General features: G+C 44.1%; 1 protein-coding gene across 1 annotated transcript; it reads left to right on the forward strand.

Moving 5' to 3' along the window:
• Window positions 1-8,276: 8,276 nt before the first annotated feature.
• Window positions 8,277-18,199, forward strand: LOC311190407 (b(0,+)-type amino acid transporter 1-like; the record flags this gene model as incomplete). The annotated part of the gene is made up of 6 exons (XM_084262319.1): window positions 8,277-9,020; window positions 10,597-10,730; window positions 13,800-13,929; window positions 16,031-16,155; window positions 16,903-16,990; window positions 17,966-18,199. The coding sequence occupies 6 exons, from the start codon at window positions 8,277-8,279 to the stop codon at window positions 18,197-18,199; spliced, it is 1,455 nt and encodes a 484-aa protein (XP_084118445.1).
• Between the last annotated feature and the right edge of the window lie 2,163 nt (window positions 18,200-20,362).

Consider the following 20,362-nt stretch of genomic DNA (forward strand, 5'->3'; position numbering starts at 1 on the left):
CCCACCCAGCTGTACCCATGTGCTGTTCCTGTAATTCTGGGAGCAAAGAGCTTCGCGAGTGGGAAGCAGAGATTAGCTGTTCAGGTGGGAATAACCCATTCCCATGTCCTAGCACAGGAAAAGTGGGCACTGTGCAGCCTGTGGCTTGCTTTGCCTCCTGGCTTGAGCTGGCTCCAGGCGGAAATCCAGTTCAGCTGGAAAACTTCTTCCCGCGTAATACATCCTGTTAGTGCACTGCAAAACAGGAAGTTTGTGTCTGTAAATGAGAGTGTCTTTCCACTCGTTTTGGCTAAGAATTAGGAGTCAACATCTGTAGATTCATCCAATTTGCATTCAAGAGAACAATACTACTTCAGAGTGATTCTTGGATGTACCATTACATCATTATTTTATCAGGTGACATCATCCCTGACAAGGGCAATTCGGAAGCTCTGATCCAGGACCAGAAAGAGTCTTCCAAACCTTTAAGCACAGTTCTTTTCTTCACACAATCTCAAAAGCAAACTTACCAAATGGAATTAAAACCTGGTCCCCCATCTCCCACACATACTTCCCCTGGAAGGCCGAGAAAAGATGTGTAATCCATTTCATCCTTCCTTTTATTCATATCTATTTATAACTGTAACCAAAGCATACAGATGGGAGTAATTGCAATCTCAACACATCACTATCTTCCTGAGGTCATTAGTTTTTCTGCTGGTAACACTGTAGAAGATGAAGCATTCTTTGCAAAACAGACATTGGTCACAACTTCGTAAAGCACCAGCCAGAGACATGACTTCTCCAGGCAAAGGGTTTTTTTTTCCCTTGATACTTCACAGCATCCAAGTGAGGTTGTAATTAAACAGAGTGATAGTATTAATCCCCTATTCTAGCTTTTTGAGAAGCTAGGCAGTAACTGGGAGGCTGAGCCCCCTTGTCCCGGGCTAAGTGTATCCCAGGAGATCAGAGATCAGCTTCACAGTGTAAGCAAGGCCCAGAGTCCAGCATACAGACTCTACCCACTCCACAAGAGAAATGTTTTGGGCATGCAGGGGCAAAGCCTGACCTCACGCTGGCCCTGGCCACATGCTGAAGCACATCCCAGCCCAGCACAGGGGAAGAGCAGTGGAAGAGTGATCTGCCCCACCAGTGCTGATGGCAATGCAGGTGTAAACATACCCAGCAGCACCCTGCCCTCCATCCTGGGACAGGGAGAAAGCAAGCAGGCAGAGGCAGCCTGCAAGACTTGCAAGCAAGGTTACCCTCATTTTCTTCCTGGCTGTTGTTGTCTGAGTGCTTTTTATGGCCCCATAGCAGAGCAGCTCCTCTGCTATGCTACCAAAGCTGGGTGCTCCCTCAGTTTTGCCACAGCAATTTTAAGGAGAAAAGGGGCAGACAAGTGTTCCAGTGGTTTGGGTTGTTGGGAGGAACATGCTGTCATAGCACCAGTGAGGTGGGCTGGGGACTGAGCATGAAACATCACTTCTGGTCCAGGGTTTCATTAAAAATAGGTAGAAGTTTTGGTGAGAATGTTAAGGCACTAAGTGAAATACCTTTGGTTACAATGTTTTCTTTTCACCTAAGAAAACCTGGAATGATTTGTGCCAGTACTGTGATGTTCTTGACAAGAATCACACAGAGGATACTATTTTATTATAATGATACCTAACACAGTCAGTGTGTAGGTTAAGCTCCAAGCATGTGTTGTAAAAGTTTGTTTTAAAAATAATAACACTGCTTAGTGTTAGTGAAAGTATTATTAGATATCTCCTCATAAATGTAGGAATAAATGTCACTGATTAAACAGAATTTCAGAGTTGAAAATACAGCCACACTTTAATTCTGTTTTTTTCATCTTGCTTGCTAGAAAGTTTTAATGCAAATATTTATATTCTGGTATTTAAAGTGAGAGCATACATTTGGTAATGATTCTGCAAAACAGACTTAATGCAGGACATAATAATCTAATTTTGAATTAAATCTAATAAATTAAAAAATTTATTCAGATATTTAGAAGGAGTTTGAAATTGTTGAGACAATTTTAAAGCACTGCTAGGAGAGGCAAGAGAAATCAGGACAACTTTGGAATGCTGTGTGTATTTACACATATATGCACTCTGTGTGTATGTATGTAGCCATGAAATCAGGAGATACGGATATAAACAGGAATGAAGGAACAAATTTGGATAATATTCCTTCAGTGGGTGAAATGAAGAGTAGCACTACTGCCTGCCTGCAGTGCCACAGTGGGGAATCCTGGGGCCGGCATCAGCTGAAGACACTTGGTTTTCTGTGTTCTGAATTATGGGTTTTTTTAGTGACATCACTGCCCCACCAGCCTGGGGAGTGAACACTTGCATGGACACTCTTCTGTTGCTCTCAGTCTTAGGGTTGAGATCTTCCTCACTTAGGATCTTCCCTTGTATTGGTTTGCAATGTCTAGTGGTAAAAACACAACCCTTATTTGACTCTTTAGCATTATCTTTTCTAGTTGTATTATAAACCTTTCTAATAATTATTTTATATTTTTAATAAGAATAAAATGTTTGTAAACTGACCTTTAAGTCACAAGTTTTGACTTTTCCAGCAGTGGCTGGGACCAGTACTCATGGAAGTTGTGATTATTTTCTTTTCAGCTGTTGTTCTCGCTTTGTGCTATTCCATCACTGTTTTCTGTAGCAGTTCTTTTATTTAAGAGTACACCCATGCAACCTATAAGAGTGGGACTGTTATCACCCTATGCCCAGCAACCCAGAGAACATACAGTACAACTCTAGTAGGTTCCTCCTGGATACAGTAAGATAACGAAACAAAATATTCAGTATCTGATTGGCAACATTCAGGATACCAAGTAGGTTTTAACGCACAACATCTTTAAACCAAACGCAAATCTTTCCAGGTTTAATACTTGCAGGGCCTGGGTATGCCAGGACCTTACTGAGGGAGAGTGGGGAGCCTCCAGCTCACCTTCCTGCGGCCCCGCTGCGGGCTGCCTGCAGACCCAGGCAGGAAACACTAACTCAGCTTACAGTAAATTCTTGTTTTCTTAGATTCCCTCTTAGTCCCCTGGGCCCAGATCAGCAATTGTAAAGTCACAGTGAAAGGCGGTTACTGTCCAGAGGTAAACAGACTTGGGTTTTGTGATAATTCTTGTTGTGAAGCTGAGGGCTGCCATGCATCCTCAGAAATGCCTTTTTACCCCCATTCCACTCCCAGTAGCCCAAGCTGGGGTTGGGGTATTTTTGCTAGCTACAGCTCATGATGGTATTTTTACAGTCCCAGCCAGAGCTCCTTTGCTGCAAGGCACGAATGGGACTCTGGTCTCCAAGGGGCAATCAAGCGCTGCTGGTCCCTGGGTGCACAGGGGCTGACAGCACCACAAAAGGACCTGGTGGGTCCAGGTCACCTCCAGAAGGGTGGACACCTGAAGGTACACTGTTTGGGGACCCAGATGTGAGAAGAGCCTCTGTGGAGGTAGAGTGAAACACTACAGGGCACCTCTTCCCCAGGCAGGCACCTCTGAATGAGTCCTCTTTCCTTCTCCTGTTTTTGCACAAGGCACTTGGAACATGTTTTTTCCTGCCCTGTTTATTCTTCTGTGTTCAAGACCTGTTTCAGAGCTCCACTTTCTTACTCTTTATTTCCTCCCTCTTTTCAAGCAGGGATCTGTACTTACATCACAAGTGGAGATACCAAGACCTTCCTGCAATTGCAGCTCAAAGCCCAAATTTTGTAGGTGAGGGTATTCCACTTGGATTTGAGACTTTCCATGTTTTCAAGTAGAGAAGGCCATTGCACCCACAGGTTATGTCCTGAATGAATTCTCTAACCCTTAGTTCACCTTGCAGAACTTGGATTGGTGGGTTTTTATTAATTAATTATTTTTCTCAAAGCGGAATCTCAATCCCTGTGCAATTTGGTAAGTATAACATTGCAAGTATAATATTGCCATCTACCTCTGAAGAAAGCTAAGGGCAATGGCTTTGACCACTCCGTCCTCAGACTGTGGGTTCTTTTTAATCCCCATTCTGAGATTTGTAACTCCTTCCCAAGCATGGGATAAGGAAGCCAAACCCATCACTGTGTTCCAAGTACCACTTCTGGGACCTAAAATTAAATATTGCAACATATTTGCCCACATGTTTCATTTAGTTTTTACCACTGATTTTGGCCTTTACCTTAAATGAGCTTTCTCTAGTCCTTGTAGCTATTGCTGAGATAAAAACAGCCCTATGGACATTAAGGAGAATCACCATTCATGACTTGGGTATACTCTATTTGAGAACTAACACTTGTACAGTTTCCTTTTAATCAATAATGCAAAATATCAAAACCAAGTGTAGAGTGAGGCACGTTTCACTGGACAAAGCTGCCTTATTGTTTTGAGACCAGTAGATGGCAACCAATGTCAAAGGTAAGTGAAAAGTGAGAGTTGTTTAGGTAGGAGATGTACTATGTGCGGCCTTGTGCAACAGGTTTACACTCCACAGAAGAAACAAGCAGGACTTCACTTTTACTCCTGCTCATACACATCTTTTGAAGAGGAGCAGTGAGATGCCCTCTTACATACACGTCAGGTTTGACAGATGATAACTGTGACAAATCCATTAGGCTAAAGTATCTTATGGCTGCTCCTTACTGATGATACCAGTCAAAAAAGGAACAAGTCAGTGGAAAAAAGATTACAAAGCAATTGGACTGTCTTAGTTGCTTCCACAGGAAGAAAAATTCTGCAAATTCTTATCATGATTAATTTGATTCAGTTAGGACTGAGTAACGATGATCCTGGGATTGGCAATAGACCTCCCTTTAAGAGCTGACTGAAGCTATTGATGTACTACTTAATTAATCCTTGTTACCTGAGTGGTCTTCTAGGAATATTTTTTTTTTCTGTGACCAAATTTGAAGAAATTCTGATTCTACAGCATCAGATTAAAAGTTTGTAATTCCTAGGAGCAGGAACTGTTGAGGTTTGAGATTCTCTCAGGGCCTCCAAGAACCATGCCTTTACACTTCAGAAGAGAAGCTCCTTCATTAAAACAGGAGAACAGTTAGGGAAATGTATCTGCAACCTCACTAGAAGAATACTGAACCACCTGTAGTCATATAAAGTTTTCCTTTAGCACTGATTTAACTGTATTTAGTGAATGCTTTTTCAGTTAGGATTGGTATACATAATACATGTGTGGATGCACTCAGAAGTGGAGTGTCCACAGTGCAGAAAAAGACAGACCTTTAAACTTCAGGAGGACTGCAGCGTTGCCCAAGACTGTGATTAGCAATTTCAAAAAGAATACACTACAAATAGCTAAACCAGCTAACAAGAAGGGTACTGTCCCTTAGTAGAAGTAAAACAAAATGCTCTGCGTTGCTGGGATGCCTCCCTCCAAGGTCTCAAGCGCTTTGGAGACCATTAACTTGCAATGCATTAACTTGCATCCTTGCAGTACAAGGGGCATGTGTTTCTTCTCAGAACTCACATCTCTGCTAGCATGACTTTGAAAAAACCCTACTTGATACAGATAAAGTAACCTGGCACTTTTGTTATAGCTATGGATTTTTATTAGTGACGTTGAAATTGAGATAGCCAGCTGGGATTCATTTCCTAGTGAATACTAACTAGTGAGTTGGTATTAGGAATAGCTTCTAGTATCCCTAACACCCCCTGATCTTTTCTCATTATTTCCTTCATCTAATAATAAGATTTATACTTAAGGAAACCCACTCTTCAGTAAGATTTGAACTGGGTTTTTTTCTTCCTTGAAGAATTTAAAGGCTTGCAGTCCGATGCTAAAACTTGTTCAACTTTGTTGAAATTATGTGACTTGTATAGGTTGTTTTTTCTTATTGGTCCATGAGTTTTGATAATAGTCCAAGTGTTACCCATGGAAAACTGCAAAGCTAACAATTTTTTTTAAAATAAAAGAAACAACCCCAAAAAACCCCAAGGAAAGTGAAATTAAATTATTTAGAAGAGAAAGAACTTTTAGACAAACAATTAAAATAATTTTTTTGCTTATATTCATGTAAGTTCAAATGAATGAGGAGGAAAGACATTTTTAAAGATTCCAGGTCTGGTGTTTCCATGAAAAGCTGAGGAAGGTCTCACTCCACGAAAGCCTGCAAGAGACTACCAAGGACTAACTCTCCTTCTTCGCAGTTGCAGTCAGTAAAGTTTAGGTTCATTTCAAAGGACTCCATATGGACATTTCTTTCTGCTCAATACTTTGTACATATCTCAGATCACAAAATACACCCTCATGCACTGTGAAAAGGTTCAGATTTATAGCAGAACCCTCCCCCAAATCTGACATTGTATGTGTTAGATGGCTAAGCCAGGGTCAGTTCAGTGCCATTTCCAAAAGCTCACAGCTGTACCACTCCTCTTGGGCATGCACTGAAATGTATAGAAGATGAGCAGGGACAAAGTCCTCTAAGGATCGTGGTCTGGTAAGAATGTGCATAGCTCATGTCCACTGGCAAAAAGGGCCTATAAAAATGTAATTAAGTTATAGCCTATTTACTCTTCTCCTCATGCACTTTCTAAAACTTGAAAAGGTCAGAACTGCCCCCTACTATTGTAGGAAACACAAAGGTTATGTACAAAGTAGACACCACCTCCAGTATCTGTAACAGTATGTTCTGAAAGTACAGTAAGCGGGACAGGATGTCTTAATGGACCAAGGATTTCTAACAATAGGGCCCTTCAAGGTGTTCTTTCCCTATTACAAGTATATATCAAACATAACCAGCCTTGGAATAGTACCAAGAAAGTATCCGTGTCTCCTCAGCTAACCTGTCCTGATTTTAATACTAAAGTGTACCCCCTTTGTGAGCAATGAGTGTGCTGATTGGGACACCTGCCCAGATATTTGGAGCATAAAGTAAAGCACGTAGGAATGATGAAGCTGGGTGAAAGGCGGATAAGGAGGTTGAAGAACACTGGTCAGCTAAGCCCTGTTACCATACAGAAGGAACCCTGGATGCCTTTGGTGTGCCGGCTGCTGTTAGATGTTGCCCTGCTGTCATGGTTTTACCCCGGCTGAGAGCCAAAATCCATGCAGCTGCCTGCTCTTTAAAGGAAAAGAGGAGGAGGAGAAGTTGGGGGGGGGGGGAGGATGGATGGGTAGGGAAGGGAAAAGGAAGGGGCAAATAACAACCCCAAAACCAAGAAACCAAAAGCCCGTGGGTTGGGATAAGGACAGTTTACTAGAATAGCAGAAAGATACAATATAACAATGCCAACAGGACTTCAGAGCAAAAAATATATGAAGCTGTTGATACACAATGCAGTTTCTCACCGAACCCACAACTCAGGCCCTGCCACCCAGACCCGTCCCGGAACCCGACCGTCCCCCAAAAACCACGTGTCCTGGAGCCACCCCCTTCTCCTCCCATCAGCCCCCCTTTATACTGAGCATGACTTAATTGGCATGGAATAGTCTCTTTGGCCCCTTTGGGTCACCTGTCCTGGCTTCATCCCCTCCTTTCTCATTAATAGGGAAATAGGAAGAACTGAGAAAGTCCTTGACTGCTTGACTCAACTGAAAAACATCAGGGTGTTATCAGCACTGCTTTCATTTTAACTCTCAAACACAGCATTCCATCCACTGCTACAGAAGAAGTTAACTCCATCCTGACTGAAACCAGGACACCTGCAGACTAGAAATAAAAACAAATGTCTCAGCTCTGTGCATCAGTTGGCTTGTTGCACACCAGGTGAAGAATGCGGGTTTTGGGACTGCATTGCTGTTGTGCAGAAAACCTCTGGACTGTTTTTAGCAGAACACTTCTGTGCCTTTGGTGAAGACACTGAAAATGTCCCTCGCTGTGGACCTGTTGGGTGACAGGCTTGTTTGATCACTTTATGGTGGGGAATGAACGCTAAAGCAGGTGCTAGAGCACTGCCTATTAATCAAAGAATAAAGTACAGGTTTGCTTGGAGATTTTCTTCCTTTAATCCTTATTTCAGATGCCCTTTGAAGCATAATTTAAAGGAGAGGTAATCAGGGGCACAATCCAGCAAGGTACTGAGATTCTGAGGTGGTGCTGACTGCTGTCCATTACAGTTGCTTGCAGTGAGAGTCAAAGATAATCAATCTCAACAGCCATAAATTATTATGAAGGTAAATTGGGTAATGACAGTACGTGAAAGGCAGAAGGTACGTTTTTGACCGTGTTCAGTATGACTTTTGTAATTATTAACTTACCCTAAAAGACTGAGATTGTCCTTATTCAAATGCCTCAGTCTTACTCCATAGTTTCTCCTGACAACATCTGCTCTCACTTCCACAATGAGGAGGAGGAAGACAACAGATTCACTTCGTTCATCCACAGATCCAAGTGAAGGGAAGGAGAAACTAAGACTGAAGCAAGAGGTTGGCCTCATTAGTGGAGTGTCATTAATTGCAGGCACCATGATAGGCTCAGGGATCTTTATGTCCCCTGAGTGGGTGCTACATCATATGGGGAGCCCTACCAGCAGCCTGCTTATCTGGGCAGCGTGTGGTCTTCTGGCTATGTTCGGAGCCTTGTCGTATGCTGAGCTTGGAACCATAATTAAAGAGTCCGGAGGAGAGTATATTTACATCCTGAGGATTTTTGGTTCTTTTCCTGCTTTCCTTTTCGCCTACACTTCTGTTATCCTGGTGAGACCAGCTGGTTTGGCAGCTGTCTGTCTGAGCTTTGCCGAATACGCCGTTGCACCGTTCTACCCAGGATGCTCATCGCCACAGGTTGTCATCAAGTGTACAGCTGCTGCCTGCATCCTGCTTTTAACTATCATCAACTGCCTCAACGTGAGGCTGGCGACATCTGTCATGAACATTTTTACAGCTGCCAAACTCTTGGCTTTGCTGGTGATCGTGGTGGGTGGGTTGGTGCTGCTTGCCAAGGGACAAACTCAGAGTTTTCAGAGTGGTTTTCAAAACACGACTGCAAGTATCGGAGCAGTGGGAGTTGCCTTTTACCAGGGACTCTGGTCCTATGATGGGTGGAACAACCTGAACTACGTTACTGAGGAACTGAAGAAGCCTGAGGTGAGTGAGTGGTCTGGGTTTCACTTAATCCTGCTGCTGCTATGTTTGATTCTATCCATGAATGTGTTAAGAGGGGTAATCAAGGGATTGGAGCATTGAGGAAAGACTACTGAGCTTTCCCCTGGTTTGTTCTGTCTTCTGGGGCTGGACACCTGTGAATGTGTCCAGAAAAGATAATGACGAGTGTCTAAGCAAAATAACAGCCTACCTACAAGAAAGCACCAAAATACCTAGTTGAGTGGGGAAAAAAAATCTGTTTGGCAGCACTTGAATGCTTTGGGGATGAAGTTTTGTCTTCTTGTTTAGAGGATGTCACTCCAGACACCTAGATTTATGTAGAAAAGCACTCGCTTTGCTATCATCCATAAAGGTTTCTTAACACCACATACTCCCTGCAAGGGTTGATCCACGATATATGCATCCAAAATAACACTTATCTCTCCTCATTGCTTGAAGGGGAACTTCAGAGCAAGCCAAGCCTTGCTGGGGAGGGAAAGTATGAATGTCCCTTGTCTTTAAGTGTGTATTTTTTTAGGCATTGTTCTGCCCATGCTGTAGGCGCTGAAGCAGCTTGTTTGCATCTTGTATCAGCCCTCTCTGAGCTGTATTAGCTTTCTTCACAGGTCAGACACCACAACAGCAAACAACCCTTCTGTAGAAAGAGCTGCATGAGCGCTGAATGTATAAAGCGTGCTTTCTACCAGTGCAACACACAAGATTTTACAGATTAAATGAAAATAAACAGTTAAATATTAATCTAAATGGTAGCAAAGATCCTAGGATCATGTGGCACGCTCTCCCAGAGGACCATGAGCACTGATATTCAAACCCTTGCACAGTGGAGGCAACAACATAAGGAATTGCTTTGGCTTGTCCTATAGCTGGAATGAAAAATGCAAGAAAAAGTGATATTTCAGGTTTTCAGAGGTATACGGCTGCTCTGTGATTGCCCTACTCTGTGCTTATATCCAGTGCTTTCAGGTGTATAAGGTAGTGTGTGCTGATTTTAGTGAGCCTTAAAATGGCTCATGAAGTTCCAAGGCAGCATCCTGTCCCTAGGAAGCAAAACCATAATTCCTTCCTAGTGCAAATTTCCCTTTGATTTAGCCCTTAGAGCAGTTAAATGTGACACAACACACACTGGTACTTCATCCATGTTAGTGGGATGTGCATGGGAAGATGCAGCACGCCAGGACTCATAACACACTAGTAACAAGTCAATATCAAGGTAATCAAGAAAGTAATCAATAAATCAGTATTAAGTTAATCAAATGATGAAGCAATGGACATCTTGGGCAGCTATGAACTACAGTCTTTTTTAATAAGATTTGTTTGGGGTTTTCTGTTGTTTTCAAGACTAGCCTTACTGCTGTCCTGACAGCTTTGGGAGGCTGATGTAAAAACTGCCAGGTCAATTGTGTGACTCTGGATCTGAGTCTTGTCCTGTGGAAAAGCTTGGTGGGCGCAGGAGTTTGAATGAGAGAGAGATGTGGGTGGTGGTGAAGACAACACAAAGAAAAAGCCCAACGTGGGCATAAATGTGCTGTACCTAACGCTCTTGTCATCCCTTTTCCAGGTGACCCTTCCCAGAGCTGTGATGATTGCCATTCCTCTGGTTACATGCCTGTACTTGCTGGTAAACGTGAGCTACTTGGCAGCCATGACTCCATCTGAGCTGCTGTCTTCAGGAGCGGTGGCTGTCACTTGGGGGTGAGCTGCGCTTGTGGCAACACAGCCAGTAGCGTCCTGTAAGATACGGGCTGTGTCCTCAGTTTCAGGAGGGTTAAGTGCTGTTCCACGGTGAGGATGCAGTGAGGGTCCTATCCAGGCCTGGGGACTGGTAGGTCCCCCACATTTTAGATATTTCCGTAACAGTGGAGAAGACAATGTGCTGCCCCACTAGTGCAGAGGCAGTGATTTGGGAGTGAGACAAGAACCCACTGAGTGTATCCTGTCTGCTCAGCAACTGGAAATTAGACTGAACTAGAGCGTGTTCATTCAGTTTCTCCATCTGGGGGGAAATGGAAAATGACACTGATGTCTACAACATCCTTAGAGGAGGAGAAGTGTTTCATAGCTTTTGGTAACTGGAGGTTTCAGTTGGCTTCTGCTTTTCCAGAGATGCACAGAAGCTGTGCACCTTCCATCCTCAAGTGTTTGGTGATACAAAAACGATCTGTGAAGGGCAAAGATTTTAGGAAGAGTAGGAAGGGACCATCATGAGAGATGTAGGTACCACGGATTTCTAACCTGATGACCTTCCACTAGAACATCCTGCCTCAGTTTAAATATTTCCAAAGACACAGAATCGATGCTTGCCCTAAATGAGTCATCTGGCAGAAACAATGACACATTATATCCAGAGATAATATTGCTGCTCAGCCTCTTCCTATGAAAATCATCACCAGCTTTGCCTCTGTGTGCATTTCAGAAGATCTCCAGTCTGAAGGTCTGACTGAGCTCTCGTCCATGTGTTCTCTAATGGCCTTTCATGTCATTATAAGCAGGAGCTTTTAAAGGTCTAGTGCTTTGTTTGAACAGGTTACAAAGCCTCACTAAGCTGCAGTGTCGTGAACTTTCTCTGCACTTCCTTTCCCAACATTCCCAGTTAACAAGTTATTTGTGAGTTTCCTCCTTTTTAACACATCTCCTTTTCCTGCCTGATTAACCTTTTCACCCTGAGAGCGCAATTCCAGAAGAAACACTGAACTAGCAACCAGAAAGCTGGGCACTCAAAAGCCTGGAGGACAGGCAGATAGATAGTCACAGGCTGAGGAGTGTCACAGCTGTGGTTCAGAGCAAGAGATGCAGCTACTCAGGCCACTAAGGAAGGATGGGAAAACTATAAAGAAGCCAGAGGAGGACATGTAACATTTAAATGCATTTATTCCCCATATAAAAAGAAAACTGCCAGAGAGAAACATTGTTCAGTGGTAAGAGATGCAGCCACAAAAGGAGCTCGTGAAACTCTCCCCAGTGTTTCTTTGAGGGCAGGAATTTCACAGCAGCTGCAGATCTCGGTTTGCTTGTAAGAGGTTACTCACAGCAGCACCCGTGGTTCATTCTCAGGGTCCAAACAGCAAAGCACTGATCTCATAAATGCAAAATACACAAGTGCTAAAGATTTTATTATTCATCTTGTGATAGATATTGTTTTCCCCTGAGATCTTGTGGTTATGGAGTCGCATGATCGCAGCAGATGCCCAGATTCCATCATTTTGAAAAAGGAAAAAAAAAAAATAGTTCTGTTTTTTGCAAGTAGCTTGATTACTTGAAGCCTGAAGGACCATATCCCAGGTATTAAGTTTCTAAACTACAAGTTATAAATTATTGTGGTAGATAAGCTGTGATTTTGGGAAGCTCTTGTTTTTTTGAACGTTAGGACAGGTGATACTAGAAACCTGAGTGCATATGGTTTGTAGAATCATGGAATGGTTTGGGTTGGAAGGGACCTCAAAGAGCATCTAGTTCCAACATGGCTTAAAGCCATACAATTCAGATGGAAATACAAAGTGTTCTAAAAAATTTATGAATTGTTGATTTTTGCTGCTAAGATGAACAGTGTGCCTGTGTATGTGTGTGTCTACATGTATGTGATATTTACCCCAAATACCAGAATTTATTACTCAATTCACTATTCTTCATGCTGCTTAATTCCAGAAGACAAGCTTAACTTGTAGATAAGGAGGTTATCATATTTCCCAAATCTTTACTCTATTTGGAACCTCGCTACTTCTGTTTCAGAGAAAACCAACCATAAATGTCTGAACATCACAGAATCACAGAATTGTAGGGGTTGGAAGGGACCCCAAGAGATCATTGCATCCAACCCCCCCGCCAAAGCAGGTTCCCTTGGACAGGTCGCACAGGGAGGTGTCCAGACGGGTCTTGAATATCTGCAGAGAAGGAGACTCCACCACCTCCCTGGGCAGCCTGTCCCAGGGCTCTGTCACCCTCACTGTGAAAAAGTTCTTCCACATATTGGTGCAGAACTTCCTGTGCTCCAACTTGAAGCCATTGCCCCTTGTCCTGTCTCCACAGAGCATTGAAAAGAGACTGGCCATTTCCCCCTCTGTCCCATACTTGAGATATTTATAAACATTAATCAGATCCCTTCTTAGTCTTCTTCTCTCAAGCCTGAACAGCCTGTCCTCATAGGGGAGATGCTCCAGTCCTTTCATTATCTTCATAGCCCTCAGCTGGACCGTCTCCAGGAGATCCCTGTCTTTTTTTATACCAGGGAGTCCAGAACTGGACACATGCTGAAGAAACAAACTTCTGGAATTCAAAAAACTGCTTTGGCTTAAGCCTGCTTCACAGAGTAGCAGAAATACACACATACAGGATGACAGGGTTAAATTCTATTGCATATTGCAGAAGTTATAATGCAGGGTGTTTCTCTGGTCTGCTGGGAACAGTCTTTCTGCAATTTCCAAGCTAATACTGTTGGCTGTAATAGCAGTATCTCCAGGATTTGCACCACAGCATCTGCACACAAAAAGGGGGGGATGCCTGTTGTGACAGCTTTGTACATCACTGCAGTGTAGATGGATGTAGATATATACACCAGGCAGGAAGAAAAGCTGCCTTTTCCAAACAAGGCAAAGTCACTAGTGACTAAATATTATGGGAAATTGAAGGGGGCATTAAATCATTAGAAAAGCTTTGGGAAAAAAAGCCAGGGAGAGTAATGGAGGGAAGGAACCTGTCTGGTTCTACTGTGAGTATTTGATACATGTATGAGCTGACTGTTATGCTGTGCACTCTTTCCCACCGCAGGGACAAAGTCCTGGGCAGCTGGGCATGGCTCATCTCCCTGTCAGTGGCACTGTCTACGTTTGGTTCATCCAATGGCACGTTCTTCAGTGGAGGCCGTGTGTGCTACATTGCTGCACGGGAAGGCCACATGGTAAGGGCAAAAAAAGGGGGTCTGGCTTTCTCTGAGCAACTTTTACCTTCTTGGGACACTAAAGCGGAGAGGAAAACAGGGTGTATGTTCAGTTGGTAGAGTAATCTCTCATCTGTTTTGTTTCTTGCTCAAACACTTTCTTCCCCATCTTTTTCAAACGTAATGTGTATGTTCATATAGAATCTCCTGAGTTGGAAGGGACCTGTAAGTATCATCAAGTCCAACTCATGGCTCCACACAGCGCCAGCCAGTCAGAACATGGGACTGAGTGCATTGTCCAGGTGCTTCTTGAACTCAGCCAAGTTCAGTGCTGTGACCACTTCCCTGGGGAGCCTGTTCCAGTGCCCATCCACCCTCTCAGTAAAGAACCCATGATGTCTCTTGACTTTCTTCTTCAGCCACATAATTGCATAGAGATATATAATTCAATGTAGCCTGAATTTTAAGAACAGCTTTGAAGTGAACAATTGAAATACTGATGTATTGGAGCACAGGAGGGGAGACCTGGTCATGCTTGTGTGTTGTGAGGCACTCTTACTCACACTGGGAAGGTAACTCAGCACTGCAAGCTGCCTTTGAAGCAAGCTCACCTCAGGCCTGTTACAGCCTTCCCTTCCAATGCTCTTCAGATAGAGCATAGGATACCTCTGCTCTTCAAGCTTCATAGCAATTACAAGGTGACACCAAGCCTTACACCTGCCCTATCTGGGGTTTTCATCATAGAATCACAGACTGGTTTTGGTTGGAAGAGACCTCAAAGCCCATCTTGTTCCAACCCCCACCATGGGCAGGGACACCCTCCACTAGACCATGGTGCCCAAAGCCCCATCCAACCTGGCCTTGAACCCTGCCAGGGACCCGGGGGCAGTCACAGCTTCTCTGGGCAGCCTGTGCCAGGGCCTCACCACCCTCACAGGGAAGAATTTCTTCCTAATATCTAATCTAAATCTGCTCTCCTTAGTTTAAAGCCATTACCCTTTGTCCTATCACTACACTCCCTCTATCTTTCCTGTAGCTCCTTCAGGTACTGGAAGGCTGCAATAAGGTCTTCCCAGAGCCTTCTCTTCTCCAAGCTGAACAAGCCCAACTCTCTCAGCCTGTCTTCAGAGCAGAGGTGCTCCAGCCCTTGAATAATTTTTGTGGTCCTCCTCTGGACAGGCTCCAACAGGTCCACATCCTTCTTGTGCTGAAGGCTTTTTGTGTTGTCCTCCTCTGTTTTGAACAGGCATGTTGTGCTTCTCATGGACCTCTGCATCTTTGGTCCTTCCTCCCCACACCATCTGGCATTTCTGCTCCCAGTTGCAAAGGATAGCACTGTGCACCAGCTCCACACCCAGGTTCCGGGTTGGTGGAGGTGACTGAGTTGGTGGCTACTGGTTTTGTTTGGTTACTGGTTCCATGTCTCCTCTTTTACCTATGACAGTGTCTGCTGCATCATGGCAAGCTCTGGACTGAGCAGTTCACAGTCTGAATTTAACCATACCAGATGAAAAGCTGAATGCTTATGCCATTTCTCAGACACTTGGCTCCAGCAGAAGTCCTGACATGATGTTTTGCTTGGAAATAAAAAAGAAAAAATAAACTTTTCTCATTAAACTCTCCCAATGAGCCGAGCAGTACAATGGCTAGTGATTCTCTCCGTGCTCTGGAACAAATCCTGGTTTGCTTTCAGTTAGTTGCGTGAATGTTTCAGGAGTAGCCTTTGCCTCATTTTCCAGTCAGCCCTGGAGAAGCCAAACTCCAGAGAGACATGACAGAGGACAAAAGAGTGCACAGAGTCCTGATGATCGTCGTCAAAGCTCTGATTTGGCTCAGCCCTAGCCTGTCATAGCAGTAGTTTAAAAACCCCATCTTGTCTGCCTGAACTGAGCATGTATGACATAAAATCAGTGAGACACAATAAAAATATCCTTGGGGAGGTGGAGGGGGGGATTCCATGTTTACCCTCCTCAGAGTTCAACACCTTTAACGCTCTGATGCTTATTTGATGACCATGACTGGCTCTGGCTGCAGGCAGAGCTCCCACCAGCAGCTGAGGAGGGATGAGTAAGGATCTCTGAGTACGTGATATGCTGACATACTGTTTTGCTTTGACTTTCAGCCAGACATCCTGTCCATGGCTCATGTGCGGTGCCTCACGCCCTCCCCTGCTCTGCTGTTTACATCTGCCATGTCTTTAATAATGATAGTGGCTGGAAACTTCACCAGTATCGTGAACTTTTTCAGGTGTGTATAACATTTCTGTTTGCATCCCCCATGGTCCTGGGGTTTTTTGAACCTGAGCCATTGCCTTCTAACTGATGTTGTGGTGGGCAGGGGGAGAAGAAAGAAAAGAGCGAGCTTAGGAACCAGCATCTCTGCAATGCATGAATGCTTCTCTCATTACATACTTAAGTGGGGATCTGATTAATGTTTATAAATATCTGAAGTGTGTGACATGGGGAAATAGCCAACCTCTTCTCAGTGGTCTGTGGGGACAGGACAAGGGGCAATGGCTGCAAGTTGGAGCACAGGAAGTTCCACACCCACATGCGGAAGAACTTCGTCACAGTGAGGGTGACAGAGCCCTGGGACAGGCTGCCCAGGGGGGTTGTGGAGTCTCCTTCTCTGGAGATATTCAAGACCCATCTGGACACCTACCTGTGTGACCTGTCCTAGGGAAACCTGCTTTGGCAGGGGGGTTGGACCCGATGACCTCTGGAGGTCCCTTCCAACCCCTACAATTCTGTGAATCCATGAAGTGGATGTGATTGATCCTCATACTGAAGTGGATCCGTGGTACTCAGATCATTCTAAAGCTCCCACTGTCTGTGCTGGAAAGGAAATTAATGGAAGAACTACTAAATTTATATCAATATTCTTCTTAGTTGGAAATAGAAACATCTGGGACCTGGAAGGCAGGGATGACATTCCTGGATGATCTCACCCCAGATTTCATGCTGTCTTTTTTTTTTCCTTTTCTTTTTCTTCCAGTTTTATAGCATGGTTTTTCTATGGCATGACTATTTCTGGTCTCCTGTATTTAAAAATCAAGAAACCAGAGTTGCCAAGATCCTACAAGGTAAAGTAAGATCATAATACCCTCAAACCCTTTTCCTTTATTGCCTAAGTGACTAAAAGAGCATTACAAGAGAACAGAGTGCACTGAGGTTGCTTGCCTGCAGATGTAGGGTGGTTCTCCTTCCTATGTTAATTGCACATTTTGTCTAGGCAAAGTCAATGATGGGCATGATGATGTGAATATACAGATATAAGTTAAGTTGTTGAATTATCTAATTATCTATACTGATAAGTTGATAATACACTATTGTCCCTGCCGCCCCTTGGAAAATATATCTACAATATCCTCTTTTTTCTTAGAAATTTAAGAGGAAAATGATTGATTTGGAAAATTGATTCTGATCACCAATGCATTTGCCTGTTCATGGTCTCAGAGCTCGGTTGCACTCCTCAGTGGGCAGTGCAGGTGTGAGAGCCTTGGAAGGGAGAGAAAACTCATCACGAATGCCCTGAGACCTTTGAGATGGCCAGGGGATGTGTTTGTTCCCCACAAAACAGCAAAGTGGAAGGAAATCAGGAGTTACTTGAGCTTCCCCTGGAGCCATGAGCGAGCTGAGCTGCAGTGCTTCCTCAGCGACCGAGGGGAACATTTTTACAGAAAAAATCCTAGGAATGGGGGTGTCATGAGACTGTGAGTGCCAAACAGTGACTCGTCCCTGAGACAAGCTGAATGAACATCCTGGTTTTCATGGGATTCCCCCAGGAGAGAGATGATGGGCTGACACTACCAGGCTTTGCAAAACACTACTGGGTATCCTGTGTGGCAGTGATGTGGCTCCTGCAGGAATGTTCAACCATGGATTTGGGATGGGCTGGGAAACAGGATGTCTGGATTAATTTGGATTTCTGGGTAATACCTCAGGCTGCAGCAGGGTTTAATTGAAAAAGCCTTCTGCACAAATTTCAGGGTGGTCCAGACCCACCACCACCCCAGGGTTATATGAATCTTTACACTGATGGTTTTTTATTTTCACAGGTCCCAATTATCATCCCTATAATCGTGCTGATTGCAGCAGTGTACCTGGTGTTAGCTCCCATCATCGATCAACCCCAGATTGAGATCCTCTACATCGTCCTGTTCATTTTCAGTGGTGTCATTCTTTATTTCCCACTGGTTCGCTTCAAGTGCCACCCTCGTTTTTTACAGACAGTCACTTTACACCTCCAGTTGTTCCTGGAAGTTGCTCCAACCACCAGGGATGCAAACTGAGGTAACATCTCCTGCTGTCTGGCTGCCTGCCCCTTATGGTTTATCTCAGCACCTCAGTTTTCAACCCTCAGAAAATACTTTTCTGTAGGGGAGGAAGAGTAGAATGAAGGTGTCACTAAAATATCTAGCTGAGAGGGACTGGAGCCACAACTCCTCATGTCTCCTTAAAGTTTGAGGGACATGTTTTTCTCCTTTTCAGCTCTGTCTCGGCAGATTACATGTGGACTTCAAAGGAATATGTGTTTTTGAATTCTCAATCCCAAGAAGAGCTGTTTGTCAAAATCTTAGCTCTTATATTTCAAGGCAACAGGCAACAGAAGCCTGGCAATGAAATATCCCTCTACCAGGCTGTGACCCCAAGCCATTCCTGGCAATGCCTTCCACCTAGTTCATCCCAGTGACTGCCACTGTGACTGCAGAGCTGCTCAAATAAATAAAGCATGTTCACAACAACAACAAAACCCATTTTCCACTCAGACATTCACTCTGGGAGCGTGCTTTTCTCTTGCTCCTCCCATTCCCAGGTATACAATCACAACACTCCTTTCTGTGTCTCAGTACGTGGTTCCACCACATTTCAACCTGAACCATCCTACATCTCCCGTAGAAAAACCTCTGATGTGAGATGAGAAGTGCTTTAAAGCTGTTGGTTTACTCAGCTGGGAATGGACTCGTCATCTGGGATGCATCCATTCATGGTGAGGACACAGGCAACATCACTTAAGTACTGACAGACATGCAACAAGGACAAATTATTTGGTGACAAAGCAAGCAAAAAATTAAATCATCAGCTTATGTGCCAGCCAGATATTCTCTCTGTGAATTAAAGAAACCACATACTGGGCTACATTAGAAGACGTGTGGCCAGCAGATCAAGGAACTACTCTGTCCCTTTGAACCCAACTCTGGTGAGCAGACACCTGAAATGCTGTGTTGATGATCAGGCCTTCCTGTTGAACAGGGACTTGTGAAGACAACAGACCAGGGCTCTTCTTGGTGGTGGCAGTTAGGGGAAACAGCCACAGTTGTGGCTTGAGACGCTCAGGTTGGACTTGAGCAACACTTATTCACCATGGGCAGTGCAGCCTTGGAGCAGTGTGCAGGAAGGTGGTGACATCACGTACATTTCCCACCATAGCCACTTCTACCAGTTTCCATGATTCTAAAGGCACAGCACCAAAAAAGTCATGGGCTGCACTCTTACTCACATCTAATACATTCCAGTCCCATTACCTAGGGGTCAAACCTTTTTCTCTTGTTCTAGGGGAGAGACATTATATCTGTTTCTTTTCCATTTGCCCTGGTGGGACCTGTCCTGTCATAGGCTAAAAAAGTCTAGGTGTCAATCCCTAAAATGTACTGAGTATCAAAGTACCAAATGTTACTCAGGTTAATTTTCTATCAACACTTCTTCTACAGATCTGTACCTAACATTTGTTCCTAGAACAGGGACACTTAGTCCTCCAGGCCTCTTCCAGCCCATCTCAGACCTGTGTATCTGATTGCAGTCTCGTTCTGCAATGCCACCTCTTTTGTTCCTCTTCCTGGTGATACCAGCAGCTACAGAGATGCCAGAGTGTTTCCCAAGTGTTTGATAATGGGATTGGCCAGTTGCTGCTCATCTTATCTCAAACAGTGTTTAGAGGGATTTCCTTCCGCTGCTTTGTACTAGAGTTGTTGACAAAGGTCAATCAAGGAACACTTTTCCCTCCTGAATCCTGTGACAATGCAAAATTCTTGGGATGCCACCTTGTCTTCCCTCCCTGCATGCCCTGAAGGAAGGAAAGTGCATACTTAAAGGACTCCTGAGCTCACTGAGTCACTAGGTTTACTTCCCACCACTGCCCTGGGCTCTTCATCTGATGTCAGGCAAACTTCTTCTTAAAGGAGCTGTATCTCATCTACTCACCTGAACATTAAGATATTATTTCTCTGATTACCAATTTTTGGAAGCAATCTCTGTTTCCTACACGTATCTACAGAGCCTACCACATGGGAGGGACAGTGGATTTTTTAAGATCTACAGTCCATATCCAAAAAAAGTGGGAATTTTGCTTATTTAAAGGATAGACTTGCACAACATCTGTGGCCTTAGCCATCTGTCCATGTGTTCCTAAGCACAATCAGGGTTGGTATCACCTGCACACAATTCTTGTGAGACAG

The sequence above is a fragment of the Gallinula chloropus genome (assembly GCF_964237585.1).
Source record: "Gallinula chloropus genome assembly, chromosome: 3".
Classification (NCBI taxonomy): Eukaryota; Metazoa; Chordata; class Aves; order Gruiformes; family Rallidae; genus Gallinula; species Gallinula chloropus.